At 41.0% G+C, this 23093-nt stretch overlaps 1 protein-coding gene across 1 annotated transcript in view; it reads right to left on the bottom strand.

Annotated features, from left to right (window-relative positions):
* TBX15 (T-box transcription factor 15) overlaps positions 1-23093 on the bottom strand; it is an 89488-nt gene that overhangs the window by 33651 nt on the left and 32744 nt on the right. The window contains exon 2 of the mRNA XM_054628095.2: positions 3132-3345. Within this exon, the coding sequence (XP_054484070.1) occupies positions 3132-3345 (214 nt within the window). The remainder of the gene's footprint in view (positions 1-3131; positions 3346-23093) is intronic.

The raw sequence follows: 23093 nt of genomic DNA, 5'->3' as shown, positions 1-23093 counted from the left end.
TTCCAGAGGAGGACTCCAAGCACTCCCTGTAGTGTATTCCCCCAGGAATAAGTGCACATTTCTCCCCACTTTGGGCAGCACTCCTATGCATCGTTTAACATACAGTTACCCCTGCAGCTCAGGTGACCACAGACATTAAATAGGGACTGCAGAGTTGTGGAAAGGTTTCAAATTCCTCCACTGATGCTACCACTATGATCACTGTTAGTAAAGGAGAGCAGTGAAAAAGAGTTAAAAATTATTTTAGGATTAGTTCAAATCAGTATGACCTGGGGCTTAAGATGAACTTATTTTATTTTGTACAGAGTTCAAGGTTGCCTTTCAAACAAAAAGGAGATAAAGGTAACTGCAGATTTGAATGTCTGCAGCTGACAGCCATTTGCATCTTTTACACAAAGAAAAAAGGTGTCTTTTTATAAGCATCTGATTAAAATCTAAATAAAAATGCTTTGATGGAAAGGAAAAAGGAAGAGTTATAAGAGGACTGGAGTAGGTTTATGGAAACAGACAAAAAAAAAAGACATCTATAAATACAGCATCAAGAAAAGGAAAACAACAAAGCAGAATTAGAAATGAGTGAGAGTAGGAGTCTGAAAGTCAAAAAATGCAGGGCAGGATATAGACCCATAACTATGAAATGAGAATGTAGGTTAGAAATTAGCATTACCCAGCAGAGCAGAGAGACATTGTGGGGACAGACAGGAACCAGGCAGTGCTTTGCAAGTCATAGAAAATTAAGGAGCAGCTGTAGTTATAGGCAACTGAGTCTGTAATTATAATGGCTTTCAAAACAAGAAGGCCTTATGGGACTCAGGGTTTCCAAAGAGAAAGCAACAGGAGTAAAATCTTCTGTGGGGGAGGAAGCAGATGCAAATTACTCTGTGTGTCTCTAACAATTTGAATAAGTAGTAGGAAATCTTCAGGAAATAACACCAGTTCTGCTATTTATGCCAGAAATAATAAAATCTAAGCTCTGGGATGCATCATGTATCATGCATCCCATATGGAGAAACAGGACTGCTAGATCCAGCTCACCCATCACAGACACATCTTCTCTGAGAGAAAACTCTTTAACCTATTGAACTGGTTAACCATTTCATTTGCAAATTCTATCACACCTGTAAGGACCATCCTCAAAAAGCAGATGTATTACCTAAAGAAACTGACCAGCTCTTCATTGTGGTTTGAAATTATTAACCTACAAATGTAGTCAACAGAAAAAGAAAAAAACAGCAGCACTCCAATATTGTTAACATCACTTCTGAAGAAGAACATCATCAAGTAGAAAAAACACATCTATTTAGTATTTACATAGATTTACTGTGGGCAGTAATGTGACAGTTGGCCATCAGGACTCAAGTAATTACAAGCATCTCCTTCCAAGGAGAAAGGATATAATTTAGGATTAAAATGAATATATGATTTGCATGGGAAGTTATGACTCTATTGTGATACATGATCTTCTGTAAGTGAAAAAATTATCCACGGTGGAGCTTGTAAGATGTCAGAAAGGTCAGCTACTTTGTTCAGAAATGTGTGAACTGACAAGATCCTCTTCATACCGCTAAGTTTCAGCCATTTTCGTTTGAACTGATGGGCAAAGACATATGCTGCTTTTAGTATCTACTCCATGTATCATCAGAGAATTAATTATAGTTAATCTAACAGGTAATAATGTGTTATTTTAAGTTTCTGAAGCAGCATGATCCAGGCACCAGGACAATAAATCCAGAAAGAAGGAAGATGGTTTTTCCAGTGCCGTATTTAATGATGCTGGACAGATCATTTAATCTGTTTAGGTCTCAATGTCACCACCTTGGAAAAGGGGTTAATAATGATTGTCTCTGTGCCTGCTTTAACATCTCCAGAGAGGAGGTGTTGCACAATAGCAGGTGATATCATTCCTGTTACTTTGCCTCTTCTGTTTGAGGCAGGTCAAAACCAGCAGCCCACTCTGTACTGGTGAAAAATGCTTCCTTTGCCACTGAAATCTAAAACTGGGAGCTAATCTGGGTCTGATAATCTTCTTCAGGGATGATCTGGGTTATTTGTCCAGTGTAATTTTCCTTGGATTATCTGGACTTTCTGGGGCTAGAGAGCAATAGGACTCACTTCACAAGCTTGTAAAACAACAAGTCGAGCTGTTCTGGAAAAAATTGAGAGCACAGATATGAAACAACGCTGTAAACAATAGAGCACCGTGGGTTTTCCCCAAAACTTGGGAAAAATTTCCCTGCTGCGTCTCTGCGGCACAGGCGGGACAGCTCCCGGGTCGCTCCCGGTGTTTGCTCGCCTCGCCGGGCTCTGTCCGTGGTGCTGATGTTCTCCTTGTCCGCATCAATCGGAATTTAAACCTCATTAGGTGAAGGTAGGAAACGGCCTGCTCATGCAAACGTGCCTAAAAATCCTGGTTTGGGACATCTAGAAATGTACAACTACCGCTGGATTGTGTTTTGGCAAACAGACTCCTAGCCATTTTTAAATAGCAGTGAAGATCTTCCCCTTGGCTAACCTGACATGGTGAGTTTTTCCTTTTTAAAAAATCTGGCTAATTAAGTGGCTCTTTCTAACCTCAGCTGTCATGGTATCACTGCAATAGCAAAGGAAAGCATTAGGGTTGCACATTTTTCATACAGGAAGTCTTTAACACTGCATCTATTTAGAGCTGCAGGAAGACATTCATTTGGTGCAAAGGTGAGTTTGAATTTCACTATATTTGAGATTAAATCAATAAGCTCATGAAGTGCTACAGAAACTTGAAAAGAGACTCAAATGGCTCACCCCCAAATTTATAGCTCATCTTAAATTCAGTACAGCCAAGAGTACAATGATTGTTTCCTGATTTATTTGCTCAAAGGAACAACTATCCTCAATGGTTTCCTGCAGCTGCCACTTCTCCTTTGGAGCCACTTATTCAAACAGTCATATGAAACAACTTCACTTGTCTTAAGAAAGCTAATAGGAAACACAGCTGAGAAACTCAGACAGACATTTAAATTTTTATGCATGTTTATCCCTTTGGATTTTAAGAAGGAATAAAAAAGTTTCTTTCTTAAAAATCAATTAAATAAAAATGGTTTGTTTGGTTATGATTTCTTTTTTAACTAGACAGAAATCCAGAGATGTCTTACCTGCCTGCTTTTGTGATGATCATCTCTGTCCCAATGTCATGAAATCTTTTCCAGAGGTCTGCACACTGCAACTCTACCTGGATCTCTTCCATGGATGAAGGTGGAGGAGGCTGAGGGCCTGAGCCACCAGATGTAAGGTCAGAGTGGGAGCCAAATGAGCAGGATGTCCTTTCTGCCAGCACCTCTGTGTCTGACCCAGTGCTCTGTTCTGAGTCTGCAAAGTAAAGAAGCCAGGTAAGACCCTTCAGTTCTACCTGCTGTGAGGGGTAAGAGGAGGGAAGAGAAGGAAAGTCAACACAGGAAGTGCTAAAGAATAGTACAGTTGCATTTTATATGGCATGTATATGTATGGGGTTTTGTGATTTATAGCCTGATTTGGGGCTTTGAGTTTCCAACATGATATCTGGCTGCTTTTGTAAAATTTTATAAACAGCTGAAAAAGAAGATCCTTAACATAAAATATAAATAGTAGCAAGCAATGACAGGAGTGCAAAACATAGATGAGAAACAGAAATGAAAAAAAAATTAATTCAACCTGTCATTCGATGCTAAGATAAGGTGGGCTCACTGGAAAACTACACTTCATTTAATTGAATATTCTCCTACAGTACTATTAAAGAGTTGGTTATTTTTAAACAACACAGCTTTTATTCCCGTTAATATCTTTGTCATCAAAAACAATGAATATTTTTCTATTTTGCTATTTGGCAGCACTATTTTGGAAAAGTGTTTTATTTGCTTCTATAAAACTTTTTTTGAACAATGATATTTCTTCTGAAGATACCCTTGAAGCTTTTGGTGAGAAAAAATGCTCCAGGCTACTAAAGGAAAAAAAAAAAAAGATGATAGTAAACATATGGATTATGCTACCAAGGAAACAACTGAAGCAAACTGCAAAGAAGATCCCATGACACAACCACCTGTATGGGGGAGAAGAAGAAGATTTGCTCAAAAAATAAACAAACAGACAAAAAAGTGAGGTTCAACTAGCTTAAAAGTCCAGGCTGGCATGTTGAGTCAGGTGGCCATTTCTTTGCAGAAATATTTAATGTGTTTATTGGGTAGATATGCTATATATGTTCAGTCCTCTTTTAGCCTCAGAGGGCTAAGATGAAATTTTGCAAATAGCAGTGTGGTACACCCAAATTGCATCAAAATAATTCACAATACATTCTGCAAAGCAATGTGCTTATGTTTCCAACCTTATTTTTAATAGATTTGTGCTAGTATTATATAGATGATATTTAGGAAAATAATAAAGTTACATTAAACACTCCATCAAATGGCTCAGGAAGAGTACTGTGAGTTTCACAGAACATACAGAAACAATATTTTAGAGTGTCCTCATTGCTCACACCGGTAAAGGCATCCCAGTGAGTGAACAAGACAGCTATTTACATGTGTTCTCTGCACGTGAAGAAAGAAAGAGTTATCTCTGTCTGCAAAGGAAACCTAAGGAGACAAAAGTAACAATATGTGCTAAAAATGTGATTAAATCCTGGCATGTAAAATTCCTTCCACACCAAGAAAATGCCGGAAGCTCTTTAATAATCTTGAGGTCGTGGAGGCTGAGTCTGAAGTTTACAGCATTTCTGAGACGTCTCCTGGAGCAGCCTGCACATCAGTGCAGGTCAAGAAGAGGCTATGATTAAGAAGAAGGAGGCAGTGAAGATACCACCCACCTCACCTCCTGCCACATGGAGACATTTCTGGAAAATCCATTTTGCTGTGGTATGGACATAAACTGTTTGACTGATAGTTTATGAGAAACTTCGAGCCCCAAGGATCATCAGGAAGCATTTCTCTTTTATGAGAGCCCTAGGTGATGTCACTGGACAGTGGAAATTTTGTTTGAGGGGTGTTTCAGTAAGCTTTGTCAGTTATTTAGGCAATCTGCCAGTAAAATGTAGAAATCTGCAGGAGAGAAAGGTTCAGTACTTATTTCTCGCAATCTATTTTGAAAAGGGAGTTCTTTATGTCTCCCATGGACTTCCAAGTTAGGCTGAAGCAATAATAGGTCTATCCCTCTAAAGGAGTAGCACAAACTTATGCATAGAGGATTGTTACATGGAGATCAGTCCTACATCCAAAACTAATATCCTACACACAAGGTGATTCCAGACAATATGGGAAAATCTCCTGGGGTTCTGTGGCCACAGGACAGATGATCAACCTGACAGTGCAGAGGGGCTGAGACATTTGCTCCCTGCTTCACTACCCCAGTGACGCAGGAGCAAATCTTATCTTCTTCCTCTAGCTCAAATTATTCAACCTCAAATTGTTGGAGAAGTAAGCATGAGGAGGGGTCACTATGCTTAGGTCTCTCTAGGAATGATTAATCAATTTGTCCTTCAACAAAATGAGAGAGGATACTTCACAAATCACAGTAAGATCTGTTTGTATACCTGCTCATGTCCTAAACCATTAACCAGAAATCTTACACTTTCTCTGAGATCACAGAATACAGAATCAATTACACTGGAAAAGACCTCTGAGATCATCAAGTCCAATCTGTGACTGAACACCACCATGTCAACCAGACCATGGCACTAAGTGCCACATCCAGTCTTTCCTTTAACAGGGACAGTGATTCCATCACCTCCCTGGGCAGCCCATTCCAATGTCTAATCACCTTTTCTGTGAAGAAATTCTTCCTCATGTCCAACTTAAAGATAAACTACACTGGGAGTCTGAAGGGACTGGATCTAGAGAAAAGCAGAGCCCTCCTTCTGAAATGAGGTACTAGGTCTGAATCTGAAGAGAAGGGTTTAGACCACGTCATCTGTGCTTGGTTCAGGCACTCAGAACTGTCCTCTGAGGCAGTATGGTAAATGGCCAACAGATGGCACTTGGCTAGGTGCTGTCCCCTCGTCATTCCAGCATTTCCTGGACAGCCTTTCAAACTGGGCATGTGGCTGGACCTTTGGGAATCCCTGGGAATTAACTGGAATAGCATGATGCAAAAAATTAAGTATCAGAGGCTAAGGCCCTCTCTCACTGATTTATACTGATATTATCCCAAGTGACTTTACAGACTTCTGGAGGGGCCTTTAATCATGGAAGTCGAAGGAGAGCCCTAATTTTCCAAGCTGCAAAAATCAAAAATTGCAAAAGGACTTCACTAATTACTGATAAGCCAGTATCTACCCAAATATGTGGTACCACACAAAAGAGAATAGAACTCTTTTTTCCCCAGGGATACTACTTTGTGCCCTGAGCTGTGAACCATTATTACCCCCAAGTTAGTGCACAGAACAGCAACTACTTCTCCTTCTTCTAATTTTGGAAATGGAGAGTCACTAGAGTTGTTGCTCTTAGTTCAGACTCAATAGGAACTGAGACCTGTTTTGTGTTTTCTTCAGCCTTTCCTGAGCTAAGCTCTCCTGAATGTTGTCATCCAATTTGAGACACTTAGTCCAAACCCAGGGATTCAGACGAGGTTAAGTGCATCTGACATATGAAATTCAACCCTACTGACACTTGATTTCTTCACACATCAGCTTCAGTGGGGTGCAACTTTGCTAAATTCAGAGAAATTACTTTTACTTTACATTGTTGTGAGGAGAGGGAAAGCAGGCAATAGCTCCTGAAGCCCCAATATGATTTACAAAACTGTGAGCACCCAGAGATGTGTCCTGGGGCTGGTACTACATATTGTGTATGACTGAAGGACAAACAGAAGGATTGCTGAGGAAGATAAGATACCTGTAGTTTCTTCTAACTCCAAAGCGACAAGATAAGAGTATTTCTCTCTCCTTTAAGAGGTGCCTTATACAAAAGCCCACATTCTGAACTCAAGGTGCCATCAGAGGGCCCCAGGAATGCTGACTCTCCTGCATTATGTTAGGCTGCAATCCTACTGTGTCTGGATGTGGCACTCAGGGATATGGTTCAGAGGGGATTATGGTGGTGCTAGTTTGACTGGTGTAGAGGATTTTGAAGGTCTCTTTCAACCCTCATGAATCTTTACTTTTGTGCCACTTTAGTCATAAGTCAAGCCACAATTAAAGTAGTTTTATGATTTTCTCTTGTTAGGTTACAGTCCTTGAGAAATAATTCTTCACAACCAGCTCATCCATCACTGGCCACTAACAAAAGTGGGAGTAGATGCAACTGAGGTTTCTAAACCTACAGTATTTCATTGGACTTTCAGCTGGGACTGTCTCAGATCAAAATGTTCCTTATTGCTTTTACAGGAACTCATGAAATTGCACTTTCTGGTCTTAACTGTTTTTCTTCACAAGGTCATTCCTCTCACCTGTCTGATTGAAGCAAGGCCCTTTCTGCTGCACCATAGCTATGGAGGTGAACATCTCCAAAGCTACTGCTGACTGCACAGTTAGTACCAATCTGCCTCCTTCATTTCCCCATTCTTTCAAATCTCTTCAAAAACTCTCCATTTCCACTCTTGCTCATTCTTCATGCTTTTTTTTCTGATGTTTCCACCAATTATTTGTGCTGTTCTATGGAGTGATGTGTAGCCAGAAGAAAACACAAACATTTTGGTCTTTGTGGAGACAGACATGGTGACCACAGGGAAATGCCAATGCTTAACTCTTCCAGACTAATAGGTTTTTCCTTACAGAGGAAATACTAAAACACTATCCCTTGTTACAGGCAACTTGCTGGACAAACAGACTGACCAAGTGTTTTTGACCATGGGACCTGCACTGATCTGTCAAAGCCAGACAGGCTATTGCAAGAACTGCATTTCAAGGAGGTCTAAACTATCTAATGGGAAAATACCGTAAATTTCATGGAAGACACCCCTGGGTTCAATGTGCAAAAAAAGTCTCTAAGGCCTGAAGGCCATAACTCTCTTTCACTGTCACTGTGCAAAAAGAGTTCCCTTTTCTACTGCCCTGTTGGATGGCTTCCAACCATCCCTTCTTGCCATGCTGACCCTCCATCCAGCTGCTTACTGCAGTTTAGCTGAATTGGAGGACAGGAAATTTCTCAGCACTTTTAGCAACCTTTGAGTCTAACCAGACCAGAGAGTCACTTTCAAAGCTTCCAGGCCCCTTCTGAGCTTATAGAAGAAAATTTAAGTAGTACAGGTTTTTTCTTTCTTAATCCCTTTCACATTTCTACTATCTCTGTATCACCCTGGAAATACTCAACTTTAAATTTTTTCTGATCCACAAATCCCCAGGCTTCATGTTGGCAGAGAAGAAGGAAAACACCATTCTGACAAGCATGGTGAATCTGAGGTCAGCATCTGCATTGAGTGCCTCAAGATGATAGACAATAACCCCAGCCAGTTTCCAGTACCAGTGTCCTGGGATCAGAGCTGTCCCACACAAATCAGCAAGGTGTTCCTGCCTGATCTGTTTCTGTGATTCAGCTGGCCAGTATTCCTCATGTAAATTTTCTGGGTTTTCATCAATTGGGTTCAAGACACAAACTGGTATGTGAGATAGTAAAAGACTATTTTCTACGCATCTTCATAGATGAATCTTCAGCAGAATTTTTTGCTGCAGCTGGAGCACAGCAGGGATGCTGCTCCCCTTACTTAACCAATAAAAGAAATAGAGCTCAGTTTAGTCCTTGGCCACATCATGCAGCTCATGCACTCAACAAATGTTTTACTTCAAACTATCAAAAATGTAAACTACAGGAGTGGGAACAATTACATACATAAAACATCACCTACTCAGAGGAGCCCAACAGATTTATTCTCTTTCTCTCATGATTTTTCTTCTTTTTTTTTTTTTTAGGTTTTTTTCCTCCGTATGTGTAGATATTTAATGTAGATCCTGTCAGATTCCATTAGCATAAAGACTTCTCTTGAGTGGAATGTGGCAGCTGTTACAAGCTGTTAAGGGTTTGGTCTTTTACTGTTTATTTTTGTTTGCAGGGTTTGTGAATATTTAGTGCAACAGGTGGTCTTTCCCTCTCCCCTGCAGTTGATTTGCTGGTCATTAGGACCTGCAGACTATAAAGAAGGTACAAAATCTGGAATATGTATTGACAAAGAAAATTTGGGGAACTTTTTCTTTGGTTGGTTTTTTTTTTTTTCCTATGAACTCAGCTGAATTTAGCAGAGTGGACACCTTGCCTTTGCTGCTGGTTGCAGACAGATCTCATGGTTCTTTTTAGATTTATGATTTTCAAACTGGCTACTGCCATCCCACAAGATCAGCAGCCTAAGAACCATGCATAAAGCAGTGTGACATTACTGGAATTTAGAAACAAAATGTCACAGCCCCATAAAAGTGAAAGAGCAGAAACTCAGCAAGTCCAAACAGTTTGTAAGAGTGGAAACTTATCTGGTCATGGGGTGGCGGCCCCTGGTGCAACAACTTCAGGTACACGACTGTTTTCCCTGATAATAAACACCTGGGGAGAAGCTAAACCAAAGACCTCAGTAAAGTCAAAAACACACAAGAAGTCTGGCTGTGGCAAAGGCAGCAGGAGCAGCAGAGGTGAAGCAGTCTGGAGTTGAAAAGAGCTGTTCAAATTAGCACGGTGTATTTTGCACAGCTGATCCCGCAATTGCTCTTGCTGTAGGCAAAGGTTTCTAAACACTTGGTGATTGTAACCATATGGACATACTGCACACAACAAATAACACAAAGATAGTTCTGCAGGTGTTCTTATAGATTATCTTATCCCCCTGAACTTTTCCATTCACTCACAGGCCATACGACATTAATCATCCCTTCTTCCAACATTAGCCCATTGTTGACTACATACAGCTAGAATTTATAACCTGTTTATTACTGATAATAGAGTCATAGAATTTGGTTTTTTTTGCTCAAAGATACCTTTTAAAATTTATCTTATGTATCCCTTAGTAATACTTATTATTATTGCATTTGTGACTGCAAGTTGCAACCAACATCAGGATTTGCTGATCTGGAGACAGTGCAAGCCTGTCCAAACCAAGAACTTCATCTATACTCATGCTGCATTGCAATCTCAGGCAGCAAAAAGAAACATTCAAGTAATTCATTTCTAGCCTAAGACCATGAAACCACAGCAGGACAAAATGGCATTCATATCAGCAAGACCCAAAAAGACAAAACTGGAAGATGTAGAGATGGAGAAATGTGGCATAGACAAGTGGAATGACCTGACTGTCACAAGTGGTATCAATAGAGACAGGCTGGTTCTGAAGTATAGAATTCCTCTGGCACTTGAACCTCAAAACCTTCTTCATCTTCCTGATATGTAGTGCTATAAGGTGTTTTATTAAGATGACTTGAGCTGACAAAACATTCAAAACCCACTCAAAAAATGCTGCACTTACCCAAACTGGGTTTAAGGCTAGTACAGCTATCACACATCTATATCCCCATGGCAAACACAACTAGTAGGAGAATATAAAAGCAAACAGAAAGACACCGCAAAACCTATGGTGGCTTTGGATCAAAATGCAAGTCTTGCATCAATTTGACTGTGCAGTGCCAAGAGCTGACTGCCTCTGCCTTGTCTTATTCTATGTAAGACTGAAAAAAGAGAAACAAAACTCAGCAAAGAAAAAATCGTCCTGATTCAGGGGTATACTCCAGCTGCTGTGCTCCACTCCAGCAATGCAAAACAGCTGTAAGCCTGGTTTAACCAGAAAGTTAAATTGGGTTTATGACTTCTCAGTATTGGCAAAGAAGTACAAAGCAGCTGGAGTTTACTAGTATACTCAGCCCTGGGGGTTTGCCCTTAATAGTTAACTTTTGCTCCAGAGAGAAGAAAGAATATAAGCCACTGTTAAACTTTAAAGTGGATTTTTATCTCACAATCTATTGAATTTTTCAAAGAATGCTGAGAAAAACAGAACTTGTACGCTATGCCAACATTCAGTTTAGGACCAGACATCCAAGACACCAGCTCCAGTTTTGAAATGCATCAGCTGAAGGTGGAGATGCTGACTGCTGGGCTCTGAACTCACCCTTGGCAAGTACAAATTCTCATTACAGAGGCATAAGCTAGGTGACCAAGATTGTTCTGAGTAGTACCACAGTGAAGGCTTTCTTTGTAGACTTCATACCAAATCCCATTGTATTCTTTGAGTAAAACTGCCTGCAAGTCATCAATCCATGCTTTAGACTATCTATCACAACTAAAAATATCTCATCAAATAGATGTCAACCAGAAACCTGTTCTATAAACTCTCCCATCTGTGGATGGTGGTATCTTGTTTGTTTAAAAGAATTTTATAAGCATAATTTTTCCCAGCAGAGGCTTCTGGCAATCATATTTCAGGAGAACAAAATCCTCTGAAGTAGCAAAAGCTGGACTCAGGGTTTGATATTGTCTTATTGTCTTCTGGAAAGCAAGAATGGCTTGGGCCTTCAGTATGTCAGACTAGCTTTGAGGAAAAAGCAATTTGAAATTTCAGTATAGAAGAAACCAAGAGATTCCTAAAATTCCCTGAGGAGACTCTCTGCAGCTGTCATTCAGATTGGGCTTAGAATGAGGAATCACCAGTAAAGCCTCACAAAAAGACTGCAAAGTAGTGAATAAAGACCATATTTAAAATAATACAGGGATTTAAAATGAGCTTCCAGAAAAGTAAGATTTAGTTAAATCAGAAGAAAATATAAAAGAGTATAATATTGAAGAAAGTACAGAAGAATGCAGAGAATGGCTACCTTTAAAAACATAAGAGGTACAGGAGAGAAAAGTGGGATGTTATTAAAAGAAGAGGGAGGTGAAATTGATGACAACTTTAATCTGGCCAAGATCCTGAACTGTACAGACTACAAAGAATTTGTCTGGCCAATGTCCAAGAGTTTGTGTAAAATTAAAGAGTGGAAATGCACTTGAAAGTTAGAGCAAGTTAAAAAAAATAAGAGACCGGGCATTAGATACATTATATGCTGTAGCCTGTAAACACAGAGTCATTATTCTTATAAATAAAACCATACAACAAATATTTAGAGAGCAACTCTAACCAAAATGTTGGCTCTAAATAACCACAAATTGTGCAGGAGTTTGAAACTAGATCCCAGCTTTGTGGCAGGCCCTTCCCTGGCGGAAAGGGGCACCAACTCTGGGACAGTCTGTTTCTGGATTCTGCAGCTAGGACTACTCTCTGCCAGACGGGAAAAGAAAAATCCTTCATAAAAAAAGGAAAACATGACAGAAGATTAAGGCTGCAGAGGTATCCATTCTCCCTGAGATCTATGTGAAATCGCTGGGAAATTTAAAATTACTCTGAAGCCCAGACGATACTAAAGTTTTTTGTAGGCATAAACACAGCTCAAAAAGAAGAAGTTTAACATTTTAAATATTTGCAAGCTGATATTTAGTGGCCTACGAGCCACGGGGAAAGAGATATTGTATATGTTTCCCTATACTGTGGTGGTTATCATTACAGTAGTATCAGGGAGCTAGATGGTATCTTAATAACCAGAAAGATCCTGTATTTCCATTAGTCCTTTTGAACTCTTGGCACTGCTGTCACATAGCAGTGAGCCCCACCATGTAACTGTGCACACAAGAAGAGAAAGAGTACTTTTTATTTGCCTTTGTTGTGTGACTGTCCATTTTCTTCAGTGCTGTAACAAGATATATGCCACTCTATGTATTTCCTTTCTAAATGAGACGATTTCAAAAGGAAATCATTAGGAAATTTCTATGGGAATGGTTTCACAAGAAAAATGCAGCTCCATTAGGCTGAAGTTTCAAGTTTGAGTTGTTCGTTTCATTCACAATCTACAATTTTCTTTTGGGAAAACAGTAATTATCAGGCTAGTCCTGTTGAACTGTTGTTTGGGTTTGTAATAGTTCAACAAATCATTAAAGTGCATTTTTTTCATCTACATGCTACATTAGCCAAGCTGTCTGTCAGACCTCCCACATCCCTTTTCTGAGCCAGACTTTGAAAGACTATCTGCCCTTGCACAATTTAGATTGCCCTCTATCTAAACTTCTTGACTGTAATCCAAATCCTTTCAGATTTCATTCATAACAAAGCTTCTCCTTGACTCTAAACACTGCAATTGCTTGCTTGCTCAATCTGTCCTATTTTTATTACATACATGAGTGCACACACACACAAAAAGACACATAAATATATGTATGGGATTGAGTTCCTAAAAATGTATTTGGGGTTTAAATCAGTGATCTGCCCATGGCTCACACAGCAGAAATTACAGTATTTTCAATGGTACTTTCCATTGGGAAGTTTCTTGCAATCTAATCTTCTGCTTGCTGTTTTGATCACCTCTGCAAAGTGACCAGATGTTTTCCTAAGCAATGGAAATTCTGGGGAATTTTCACAAATGATAAACATATTCTTCCTTTTATTTCCTTCACATACAACTGACTTCATCCAAATCAGCCAATTTTCTGATGATGTAGCCGTGCAGGTAGGATTGAGAGAAAAGATTCTCCAGAAGAACCTGAGCACAGTTCTGGTTTTATTAGCTTCTAGCATTTCAAGACCAAGCTAGGAATAAAAAAAAAATATTTTTAAAAGTGACAACATGGGGGATGGAGTTGGTATGAGTTCATGGGAGACAGAACCATGAGTGACTGAATAGGTTATGGGGCTGTATTACAACAGTATGGTGCATGGACCTGGAAAAGATGCATTAGGAACTTCAATCAAGCCTGTGCTATGAAAAGCAACTGTATCATATAAATGCAATTTAATTTGAAATCTGAAATATCACATACACATGCCAAGGCTTAAATTGAATTTCCCCTCAGAATAGTTCTAAAATCCCACAGCTCCCACGTACTTCCACAGAGGAAAAGCAGCACAAAACTGGTGACTTAGCCTGAGGCTTCAGCCTCAGTGAATGCATTCTCTCCTTTTCCCTTAACATTCGTGCTCCTTAGATGTGCATTTTTGGCTTGGCTTTTTTTCTTTCCTTTTAGCAAATGTCTTCAGCTGAAGCTCCCCTGGTCACATCCTGACACGCTCTGCCGACCGCAATCCCACATGTCCGAGTCCCCACATGCCATCGCACACGCTGGTTCCAGGAAGCGCTTGCTGCTGGACTTTGTTCCTTCCACTGAGCCACCCTGATTTACGCCTGCTGAAGCCCTGGTCCCAAGTGTCATAACACCTCCACTGCACAGTTGTCCCACACGTGTATATCCTATTATCCAAACAACAGATGCACCAGCGTGCATTCACACATATACTCCAACATCTGGTGATCACAAGCTCACTGCAAAAACTCCATGGGCTTCATTCATCTTTACAGAACTCACAAACACTTCATCTGTACAACTGAAGAGGTGTGTAACTTTTTCACTTCGCTGGAAGAAGTATGGGCTTTTAATGTGACATTTACAGGCACACACAGGGAAACACAACCAATCACTTGTACTAACTCTAAAAGCACTTATTTAGCCCTTCTGAAAACAGGGCACGAATGGCTCTGACATAAACACTTCACAGGTGTTGCACACAATAACTTTACATATATACTTTTCTATTTCTTAGTCATACCTGTGTCTACGTGCCTTACCTACTGTGAGGCTCACTTTTCCACTTTCTGGTTAGAAGCTGTGCCAGAATAAAACTGATAAAAGGAAGTGGAGAATCATCTCCAGATAGCTATTAAATTAAAAACATCCCACTGCTTAAGACTGAAACTGATGATTGCATAATTCAGCATTTCTGAATGTTGGAAATTTCCAGTCTGTTTGCCTTTGTTTCTCTCATCCACATCTAATATAAAAGATACAGTCAAGGAGAATGTTGGCAAAACCTTCTGATAGTTTTGTATTTTATGAAAAATACTTTAATTCAGAATGCTCATGCCTGCCTCACTCTCAATTCAGCACTCTAGAAACAATAGGATGCCTCACTGTGATGTCCTTTGGGAAATGCTTGGTCTGGAAGCACTGAAGTCACAAAAGTCTCAGGTTTGCCTGATTCCCCCACCAGTGATGTCAAAGCAGCCATGGTGTCCTCAGAAAGCAGTTGGTTTCTGTGACCTCAGATAGCACCCTTTAGGGATGTCAAAAACAGGGCCAGTAATTTTCTGCGTATGAATACCCACACATTTTCAACCATGCAGAACCAAACTATTTCATAACCCATTCTTTTAAAACCTTTAAATGCATGTACTACACTTGGGAAATTATATGCATATTTTGAGCTTGCTGAGGGTTCTTTCCAACCATCTTTTCTCTAAAAAGTTGGTCTTTTGGCAACGGAAAAAATGGCTCACTGTATCTTACTGCAAATGAGAAGAAGAAATACAAAGGATACTAATGAATTACTACATTTAGAAAACAAGGATTAACATTTTCATGTGGAAAGGAAATCTACAAAATTCTCAAAATTTTCAATCTCCACTACAACTAAAAATGCAAATATTCCACATATTTTTTAAGTAGAAAATGAGAATTTACATCACCATTAACTTCTATTTTAGCCTTCATGATATGAGTTTAAAATAATGTCAACAGATAGCACATCAAATTTGCAGTCTCCAGATGTCTCCCAAAAAGCTCTGTTCAACCTCACTCTGCCATCCAGCTTTAGAGCTTGCACACTGAGACACTCCTCTCTCACTTAGGAGTTTCTATCACAAACTGTGGCACAGAGAAAACTAAAGGCATGCCACTGCAGAAAATGCACAGAATGGAAAGTCAAAATCACTCAAACTAAAGGCCAGAGATTGAAAGACCTCCATGGACACCAACAGACCAAGAATTCAGTGCTTGTCAGTCCTACCAGTACTTGTTGCCATTTAGCATATTCCCCACAAAAGATCATAATGAAAAAGCGTGTGGCTTTTCTGACATAAAGATGATTCTTCACACCCTTCCCAGATGCTGCTGCAGATTTATCTTACTGCTCACTTCAAGAAGAACACAGAGGAAAAGCAGAGTTTATCATTGGGGTTTCATTGGGAGCGGGGCATAATTGCACAAGCAGACAGATAGAACATTCCTTATTTGGTTTCTAAACATATTATTTCATCACTTAATTTATTATCTCTCGTGCTCTTGTGCATCCTCCCATGCCCTCCTTATTGCTGAAATGCTGCCATCTGTGGCTCAAAACCTCCTTTCAGCCCTTCCCATACTGCAGCATGAAGTGGTTGGAGAGAAGCACTGAGCTAGTAAGGGATCCACCAGTTCTTTCTGAGGAAAAAGAGGAGAAGAAAAAGATAGTCTCAGAAGAGCATACTTTCCTCCCCCTCTCTCCACCTTCCCTTCAATCATACTTCTGTCACCTTCTTCTTGTGTGGTAAAATTTGATGTGAAAAGCAGCCTGGGCTTGTCTCTGATGCTGCTGAGTTTGACCATGTGGCTACGGGAGGAGGCAGCAATTTCCTCTCCCAGTACAGTTTGGAAGCCCCACAGAGATGCTTCAAAGTGAAACTGTGACCCACCCCTAGCAGCCTGGAGCCCAGCAGGGTCTGAGATGCAGCTGGGCTGCTCTTCAGAGAGATGCACCATGGAAGGCAGAGAGGGAGGGAAAGGACAAGGCTAAAACAGAAGAAAAGAAGTACAACAAATGTACAGGGTAAGAAAGGAGAAGGAAGAGGCTGGGGATTAGGACAGTTTATTGGGTGGAACTGTCTTCCTGGCAGCAAAACTGTAAAGAAAGGACAGTCCAGGAGGCATTACACCTTCTCACAAAAAGCCCAGCAGAAGGAATGGCAGTGAGCCAGGCTAATGTCCTGGATGCCACACCATCCTTTCCCTCCTTTCCACAGCTCGTGTCAGTCTGGCTTTGTACTGCTGGCTGCAGGGCTGATCTGCTCGAGCAGGTCACCTCATTTCCTCCTATGGGCATCAGCTAGGGAGGGACCTCTTAACCCATCTCAGCAGCTTTCTTGCCCACATGCATTTAGTGATGGAGGAAAACACTAATGCAATAGGGAAATGTGGGGTTGCTTCAACAAAACATTCTTTGTTGCATAAAGCACCCAGAATCCTGACTGGCGTTCTGTTTTTGACTCCTGAGAATCTGGTTTTTACATAAATTTTATGGCCTTTAGGGGTAAAGAGGCTAGTACTAAAATGCTCTCACACATTTGCACAGAGCAGTTGCAGGCAAGTTCCACTGAGGAATAGAGATTTTAAAAAAAGGAAAAGAAAACCAAATAAAGTAAAAGAAAACAGAAGTGGCTGGCTGAAATTGAATGGCTATTTCCCTGGCTGAATTTCAAGATGTCTTTGCAAAATGCCTGTTTTGCAGCCACAGTTACCTTTCTGCTGCTAAAAGAAGTCAGGATATTTAGAGAAAAGTAAACTAACAAAATTTGTTGGCCTCACTTGAAAATAGGAGCAATGGGTTTTCCCCAGAAGGCAGCAAAGCAAATTTGACATTGCATCGATTACATCTCCTGCCTTTCCATATCTTTCTCTGAAACCAGGGCAAGACCCTCTCAAGCTCATTATATTGAATATTTCACAGAAAAACAGCTAACTTGTGAATTTTACTCTAAAACGTGTGCCTTTCTTGAAAGGAAGACACACCTAGAGAACAACCAATTCTTCTGTGTACTGAGTGGGAAGAACTGAGAAGGTCACATCCATGGGACATGCTTTGTGTAATAACTGTGGCATTTCTAAATCCAGGAAGGCATCTCCATGTCAGCTTATAGGGTTACTCAGCAAGCACAACTTTGTGATTTTTCTTGAATAAAGAATTCCTTACACTGATTGCCAATCAAAAAATATTCAGTAAGAACTTCTTGTGCAGAGAAGCCCTTAGAGCACAGGGCAAGTGTCCTGGGCTGGATATTGCTGGGATAACCTAAGTATCCCACTGCCTTCACCACACTCCCCCAGACCTTGTTCTTCTCAGGTCCCTTGTGTTTCAAGCAGCAAGAGGCCATGCTTGTCCCTCCTCTCCAGAGGGACAGGTGGCAGAGGGTGCCCCATTCCACAGCACAAGCAGGAGGCACGTGCTGTCCCCTGCACTGAAACCTGAGCCACAGCAACCCCCTCCTCCCGCAAAGGCTATGACAAAGAGCTTCCCTCATCCCAGGAAAGGCCACAGATCTTCCCTGCATGTAGCAGAGGGTGCATGCACCAGTGCATGCCTCCTGCAACCAGCTGGTTTTGCTGCATCATTGCTGCTGTTCTGCTACCCTCCACATAACCCCTCATTCAACAGCAGGAGTTCTCTGCTATACAGAGGCACAGGGAGATGGGAATGGGGGTTATGGTCACTTCATCACATGTTGTTTCTAATTCCTCCTTGGGGATGGAGCCCTTTTCCTGCTCTAACATGGGCTCCCTCACATGGAAGACAGTTCCCCACAAACTTCCCCAACATGAGTCCTTCCCACAGGCTGCAGTTCTTCAGGAGCTGCTGCAGCGTGGGTCCCTTTCCAGAGGCTTTCAGGAACAGACTGCTCCTGCATGCGTCCCCTGCAGGGTCACAAGTCCTGCCAGTAAACCTGCTCCACCATAGGTTTCACTCTCCATGGGTCCATGGTCCTGCCAGGACTTCCTACAGGGTCACAGCCAGGTTTCCACTTGCTCTGACATGGGGTTCTCCATGTACTATAAGCAGGTCTCTGCTCCCCTGTGTACCTCAGAATCTCAGCTCCAGCACCTGTAGCACCTCTTCCCATTCTTCTTCACCAACCCTGGTGTCTGCATAATGATTTCTCTCACATATTCTCACTCCTCTCTTCTCTGGCCACAATTACTTCTGCACAATAATTTTTTCCCCTTTAAGTATGTCACACACAGTACTAATGGCTATTAGACAAGAAGATAATTAAACAATTTCATGCAACATGAACAAATCCTGGGATTTTTTTATGACAGAGCTGTAAGATCCATCACCACTAGTAATTATAAGATTTGTCAATATTGCTATGTTGTTCACTGCAAAATTGTTTTTTTCTGCAACGTAGCACAACCTTGCCACAGTTCCATTTGTGAATGTTTGCAAGGATAAACTTGGGGTTCCCCCACTCTTGCTGTAAGCAGGACTGGGCAGAGCAGCTTGGGAGCTGGCAGAGAACTAAACAGGAGCTCTGACTGCAAAACTCTACATGCAGTGAGAACTGCTTCTGTCCCACCCCCACACACTGACCCACTAAATGAGTTCTGACTGTCGGTGTAAGTAAGGACTGTGTGCTGTTCTTCCACCCTCAGAGTGAGAGGGGCACAGCACCCAGCTTCAGGAACTAAAGTGTCTGTACTTCCAGCTATAAAATCTTTGCTTAACTGCTATACTGAGCTGCTGGAGCAGAGCAAAGCAGCCTTCATGCTGCTTAGCACCTGACCTGACTGTTTTTTCTGATTTTATTGTATCTCTTACAGAATCATTGATATTTCACACTTGTTTCTTTCACAGTCCTGAAACTGTCTATGTGCTCCTGGTGATTTACTGCATGTGATTTCCTCCCATTTATTTGCTCCTCAGCTTTTTATTTCAAAGGTTTGAAAAGCACTCAAAAGAATCTGCCAGAAATGTACAGCTTTTGAGTAAAAAGTGTATTACAGTTCATACAAATCATTCACACAGGCCAGCACAGTCTGTCTAAGAATGCAGAGCTTTTAAACTTTATAAGGCAGCATGATTGCCTTGACAGTACAAATCAGAAAGCAAAAACCTCTGTGGTAGCACAGGCTGTTTTAGTACAGATTCCAACGTCCCAATAAATGCTTTGTTTTACACATACAATTTAAAGCAATTTTATGCAGCATTTTCTGACAGAAAACTATTATATTCCAGCTTCTTCAATGAGCTCAAGCAATTTCTTACTTATTTTAGACCGAGGTTGTTTTTGATGGGGATTTACAGAAGGGTTACATATGTGCGAGAGCAAAGACAGACAGATCTACTTACATACAATGTCCTCAACCTCCTGCCAGGAATATTTCCCTGTGCCTGTGCTCAGCTGTGCTAAAAGCATCCTGGAGAGGACCAAGCTGAATCACACTTATGACAATTGCTCAAACCTGAGCCCTTCCCTCCTAGAGGCCATGATTAATTCATGGTTGCTATCTCAAAGCAGCAGCAATGGATTAGCAGGCACCACTGGGCAGGCTGCCCTCCTGCTCAAACACAAAACCCTCACCCAGAAGCTGGGCTCACCAACAGTGTCTGGGGACTGGCAGCTACAGACAAGAGGAGCAGGTCAGCAAATCCTTTCTCCCAGCCTCTGTCCCTCCACAGCCCTCCATTTTTCCTTGCCATAGACAATGGCAAGTGGCAGTCACTGGTGCTCTCTTAAGGCTACACTCTACCTCAGTGCTTAGCAAAGAAAAGGCACCTCAGGAAGTTTCCTTTCTCTGGTCCCAAAGTCAGGGCTTCCAGCAGAGGACATTACAGGAGAAACACAGGTGAATTTTGGCTTCAATCCAGTTACTGGCCTGGGAAAGGTAATCTTCTGACCTCCTAAGCCAAACACTCCAAGTTTTAATTTTTAATATCACAAGAACCTGTTGCTTTAGAGGCATACTGCTCTCTGCTCTTGGCAGAAGCACATAAAATCTGTTAGAGACAATAAGACCAAGAACAATGCAAGGAGAAAAAGAATACAAGAAGCAAGATGAAAAGGACCTGGAAGGACACAGAGATGGAAAGAGATGATGTGGTGAGGTTATGGGGAGAGAAACAATTTATAAAAGAGGAAAAGAAAATAAAAACAATAGGCCAAAGACTTAATGAAATAAAGGAATAGTGGAAAAATAGTACAAAAATAAAATCTGCCCACGCATACTCAAAATAATTCAGTGTCTGCAGACTTAGTAACCAAGAAATTAAATCACTGAAAACATTCTCAAGAATTTCCTATGTGGCTTGGTAGCTAATGCAAACATTCAGGAGCCACCTCTCCAGTCACAGGGAATACTTTTTATTTACTAAAATTAAGGCTTTGACTGTAAGTTTCCCTAAAAGTTCTGTTGACTCATATCCACCCATGAAACTGTTCAGACCATCCTGAGTTCAAATGTCTTCAGAGGAAACAGGTAGAAACTCTGTAGATTGCAGTAGTGAGAAGGGGAGAAAGCACAGGAGAAGGAGAATGGGAAAAAGCTAAAGAAATCAGTAGGAGAAAAGATTAGGAGATGAAAACACAGTAAATATGGAGCACAGCTTTTAAAAACCATAGTGCAAGTAATAAAGCAAAATAAACATAAAGACATTAAAAGGACATTAGAAAGGCATAAAAACTTGAAAGAAAAACATAAGGAGGAAAGAGATTATGGAAAATGCAAGTGGAGCTGAAATTCAGAAATTATTTTGACATACTAAAGAGTTTGAACACCTCACCAGTGCTCCCCAGATATAACTTTTACTCCTCTGTGAGTTGTCCACATTGCATGAAAAAGACAACCACATGCAGGTGGGCACAAAGCCACTTAAACTGGATTACAGAGGAAATCTATGAAACTCCTCTAACACTGAATCTTAACCCACTACTGTATTTCTCTGTGTGCTTTTAATTCAGTACAAACAAATCCCAGCTCTCACCTCAATCACAACAGTTACATTATCTATTTCAATGGCATTTTTCCACATTTCCAGCGATACTAGAGATTTCTAATTGTTCTCTATTGTGCTCTTTTTCTGGACAGATATAGCTCAGACAGCAAAATGAAGGAGAACAAACTCTGCAGTGTAGTATACTAGAGAAAACACTCCTGCATCTCCATCTCAAATTAGAGTGCTCTTGCCAAGGACCTTGGAATGGACTTACAGACAGCCAAAGTCAGGACTTTCCACAGCATCCTGTGGGAGCTCAGATAGAAGCAATTATGGATAGATTGGGAAAACATGCAAAGATCATGTGCAAGACAACAGATGACATCCCATAACCACTATTATATCATTTGGCCCCAGACTGAGGTATGAATTCTCTCTTCTCTACCAACAGAGGCCTCTGAAATCAGAAAGTACACACAGGAACCCAGGGATTAAAACTGCTGAGCTGGTCCAGTTTTTGCAGCTGTTAATCCAGCAGAGGAACAGGAGAAAACATTTTGCACAACCTTCAAAATTCCCCTGATAGCAGAGAGAGGGCAGGTCCAGATGCCTTGCATAAAATGAGTATTAACAACAAAATTTACTGCGTTTATATCCAGGTTGTTTTTCCCACTTCCTCATCCACCAATGCCTCTTGATCAAAGGAGGTTGAGTGGCTGCCAGCAGAAGGCTTGGCTGGGTCCCATGGTCCTGTAACATCAGTTTCTTAAGGAGAAGTGTATAATCATGGTGTCTTACCAGGATACAGGGCAACCATGACCCTTTCAAAAATGCCTTCTTCTTGCACCATATGGCAGCTCTCAGCGGCAGAAATATTTAGAAGCTTTTGTAAAACACAGATTGGGACCGAAACATCTAGGATGCCTAAAGCAATCTTCATATACCCATGCACCTTCAGCACAATGCTGAGCCATGGACCTGAAGACCACAATGACCCTGCTCACCCTGCACAGCCACCATAACCCACAGTACCAAAGCAACCTTGGAAGTCCTGCTCTGGCCCCAGGGGGAAATCGTGGCATGAATACCTGACATGCAAATTCTTCTTTGGCTTTTGGCTCAGCCTGGGGAAGAGCTCTGCAGGGGCCAGCAGCATTCCTCCCCAGTGCTCCTCCGCCTGCCTGGGAGGGCACAGAGAGGAAGGTGGATGTGAGAGCACATGGACCAAGCTCTGGTCACCAAGCAAGACCTAAAGCAGACTGGCTTTAGCTTCAGGGGTTGGTGTGTCTGCATTTGTATCTGCACCTAAAGACCCACCAAGAGGAGGAGGATAGCAAGGGGCCTAGACATTCATAAACACTAATTAAGTAACACAAGATACCACTATTTTTTTGACTCTTTGTTGTTCTACTCTACCTGAGAAAATGATGGAAAAATGAAACCATGAAACTCGTCAAAACCTGCTAATGAAACAGTTTTTCTTCAGAATATGCTATTTTGTGAAAATAGAAGTGTATCCAACAGGTATTAATATTGTTTCATATCTGAAACTATGTCTAATTCTCTGTTTCATTTTGATTAGAATCCTTTTTACACATTTCCAAAAACTGACATTTGCAAAAATGTCAATATTAAAATGTCCA

The sequence above is a fragment of the Agelaius phoeniceus genome, chromosome 2 (assembly GCF_051311805.1).
Source record: "Agelaius phoeniceus isolate bAgePho1 chromosome 2, bAgePho1.hap1, whole genome shotgun sequence".
Taxonomy (NCBI): Eukaryota; Metazoa; Chordata; class Aves; order Passeriformes; family Icteridae; genus Agelaius; species Agelaius phoeniceus.
The sequence above is the reverse complement of the archived record's forward strand: the minus strand, read 5'-3'. Positions and strand labels throughout refer to the sequence as shown.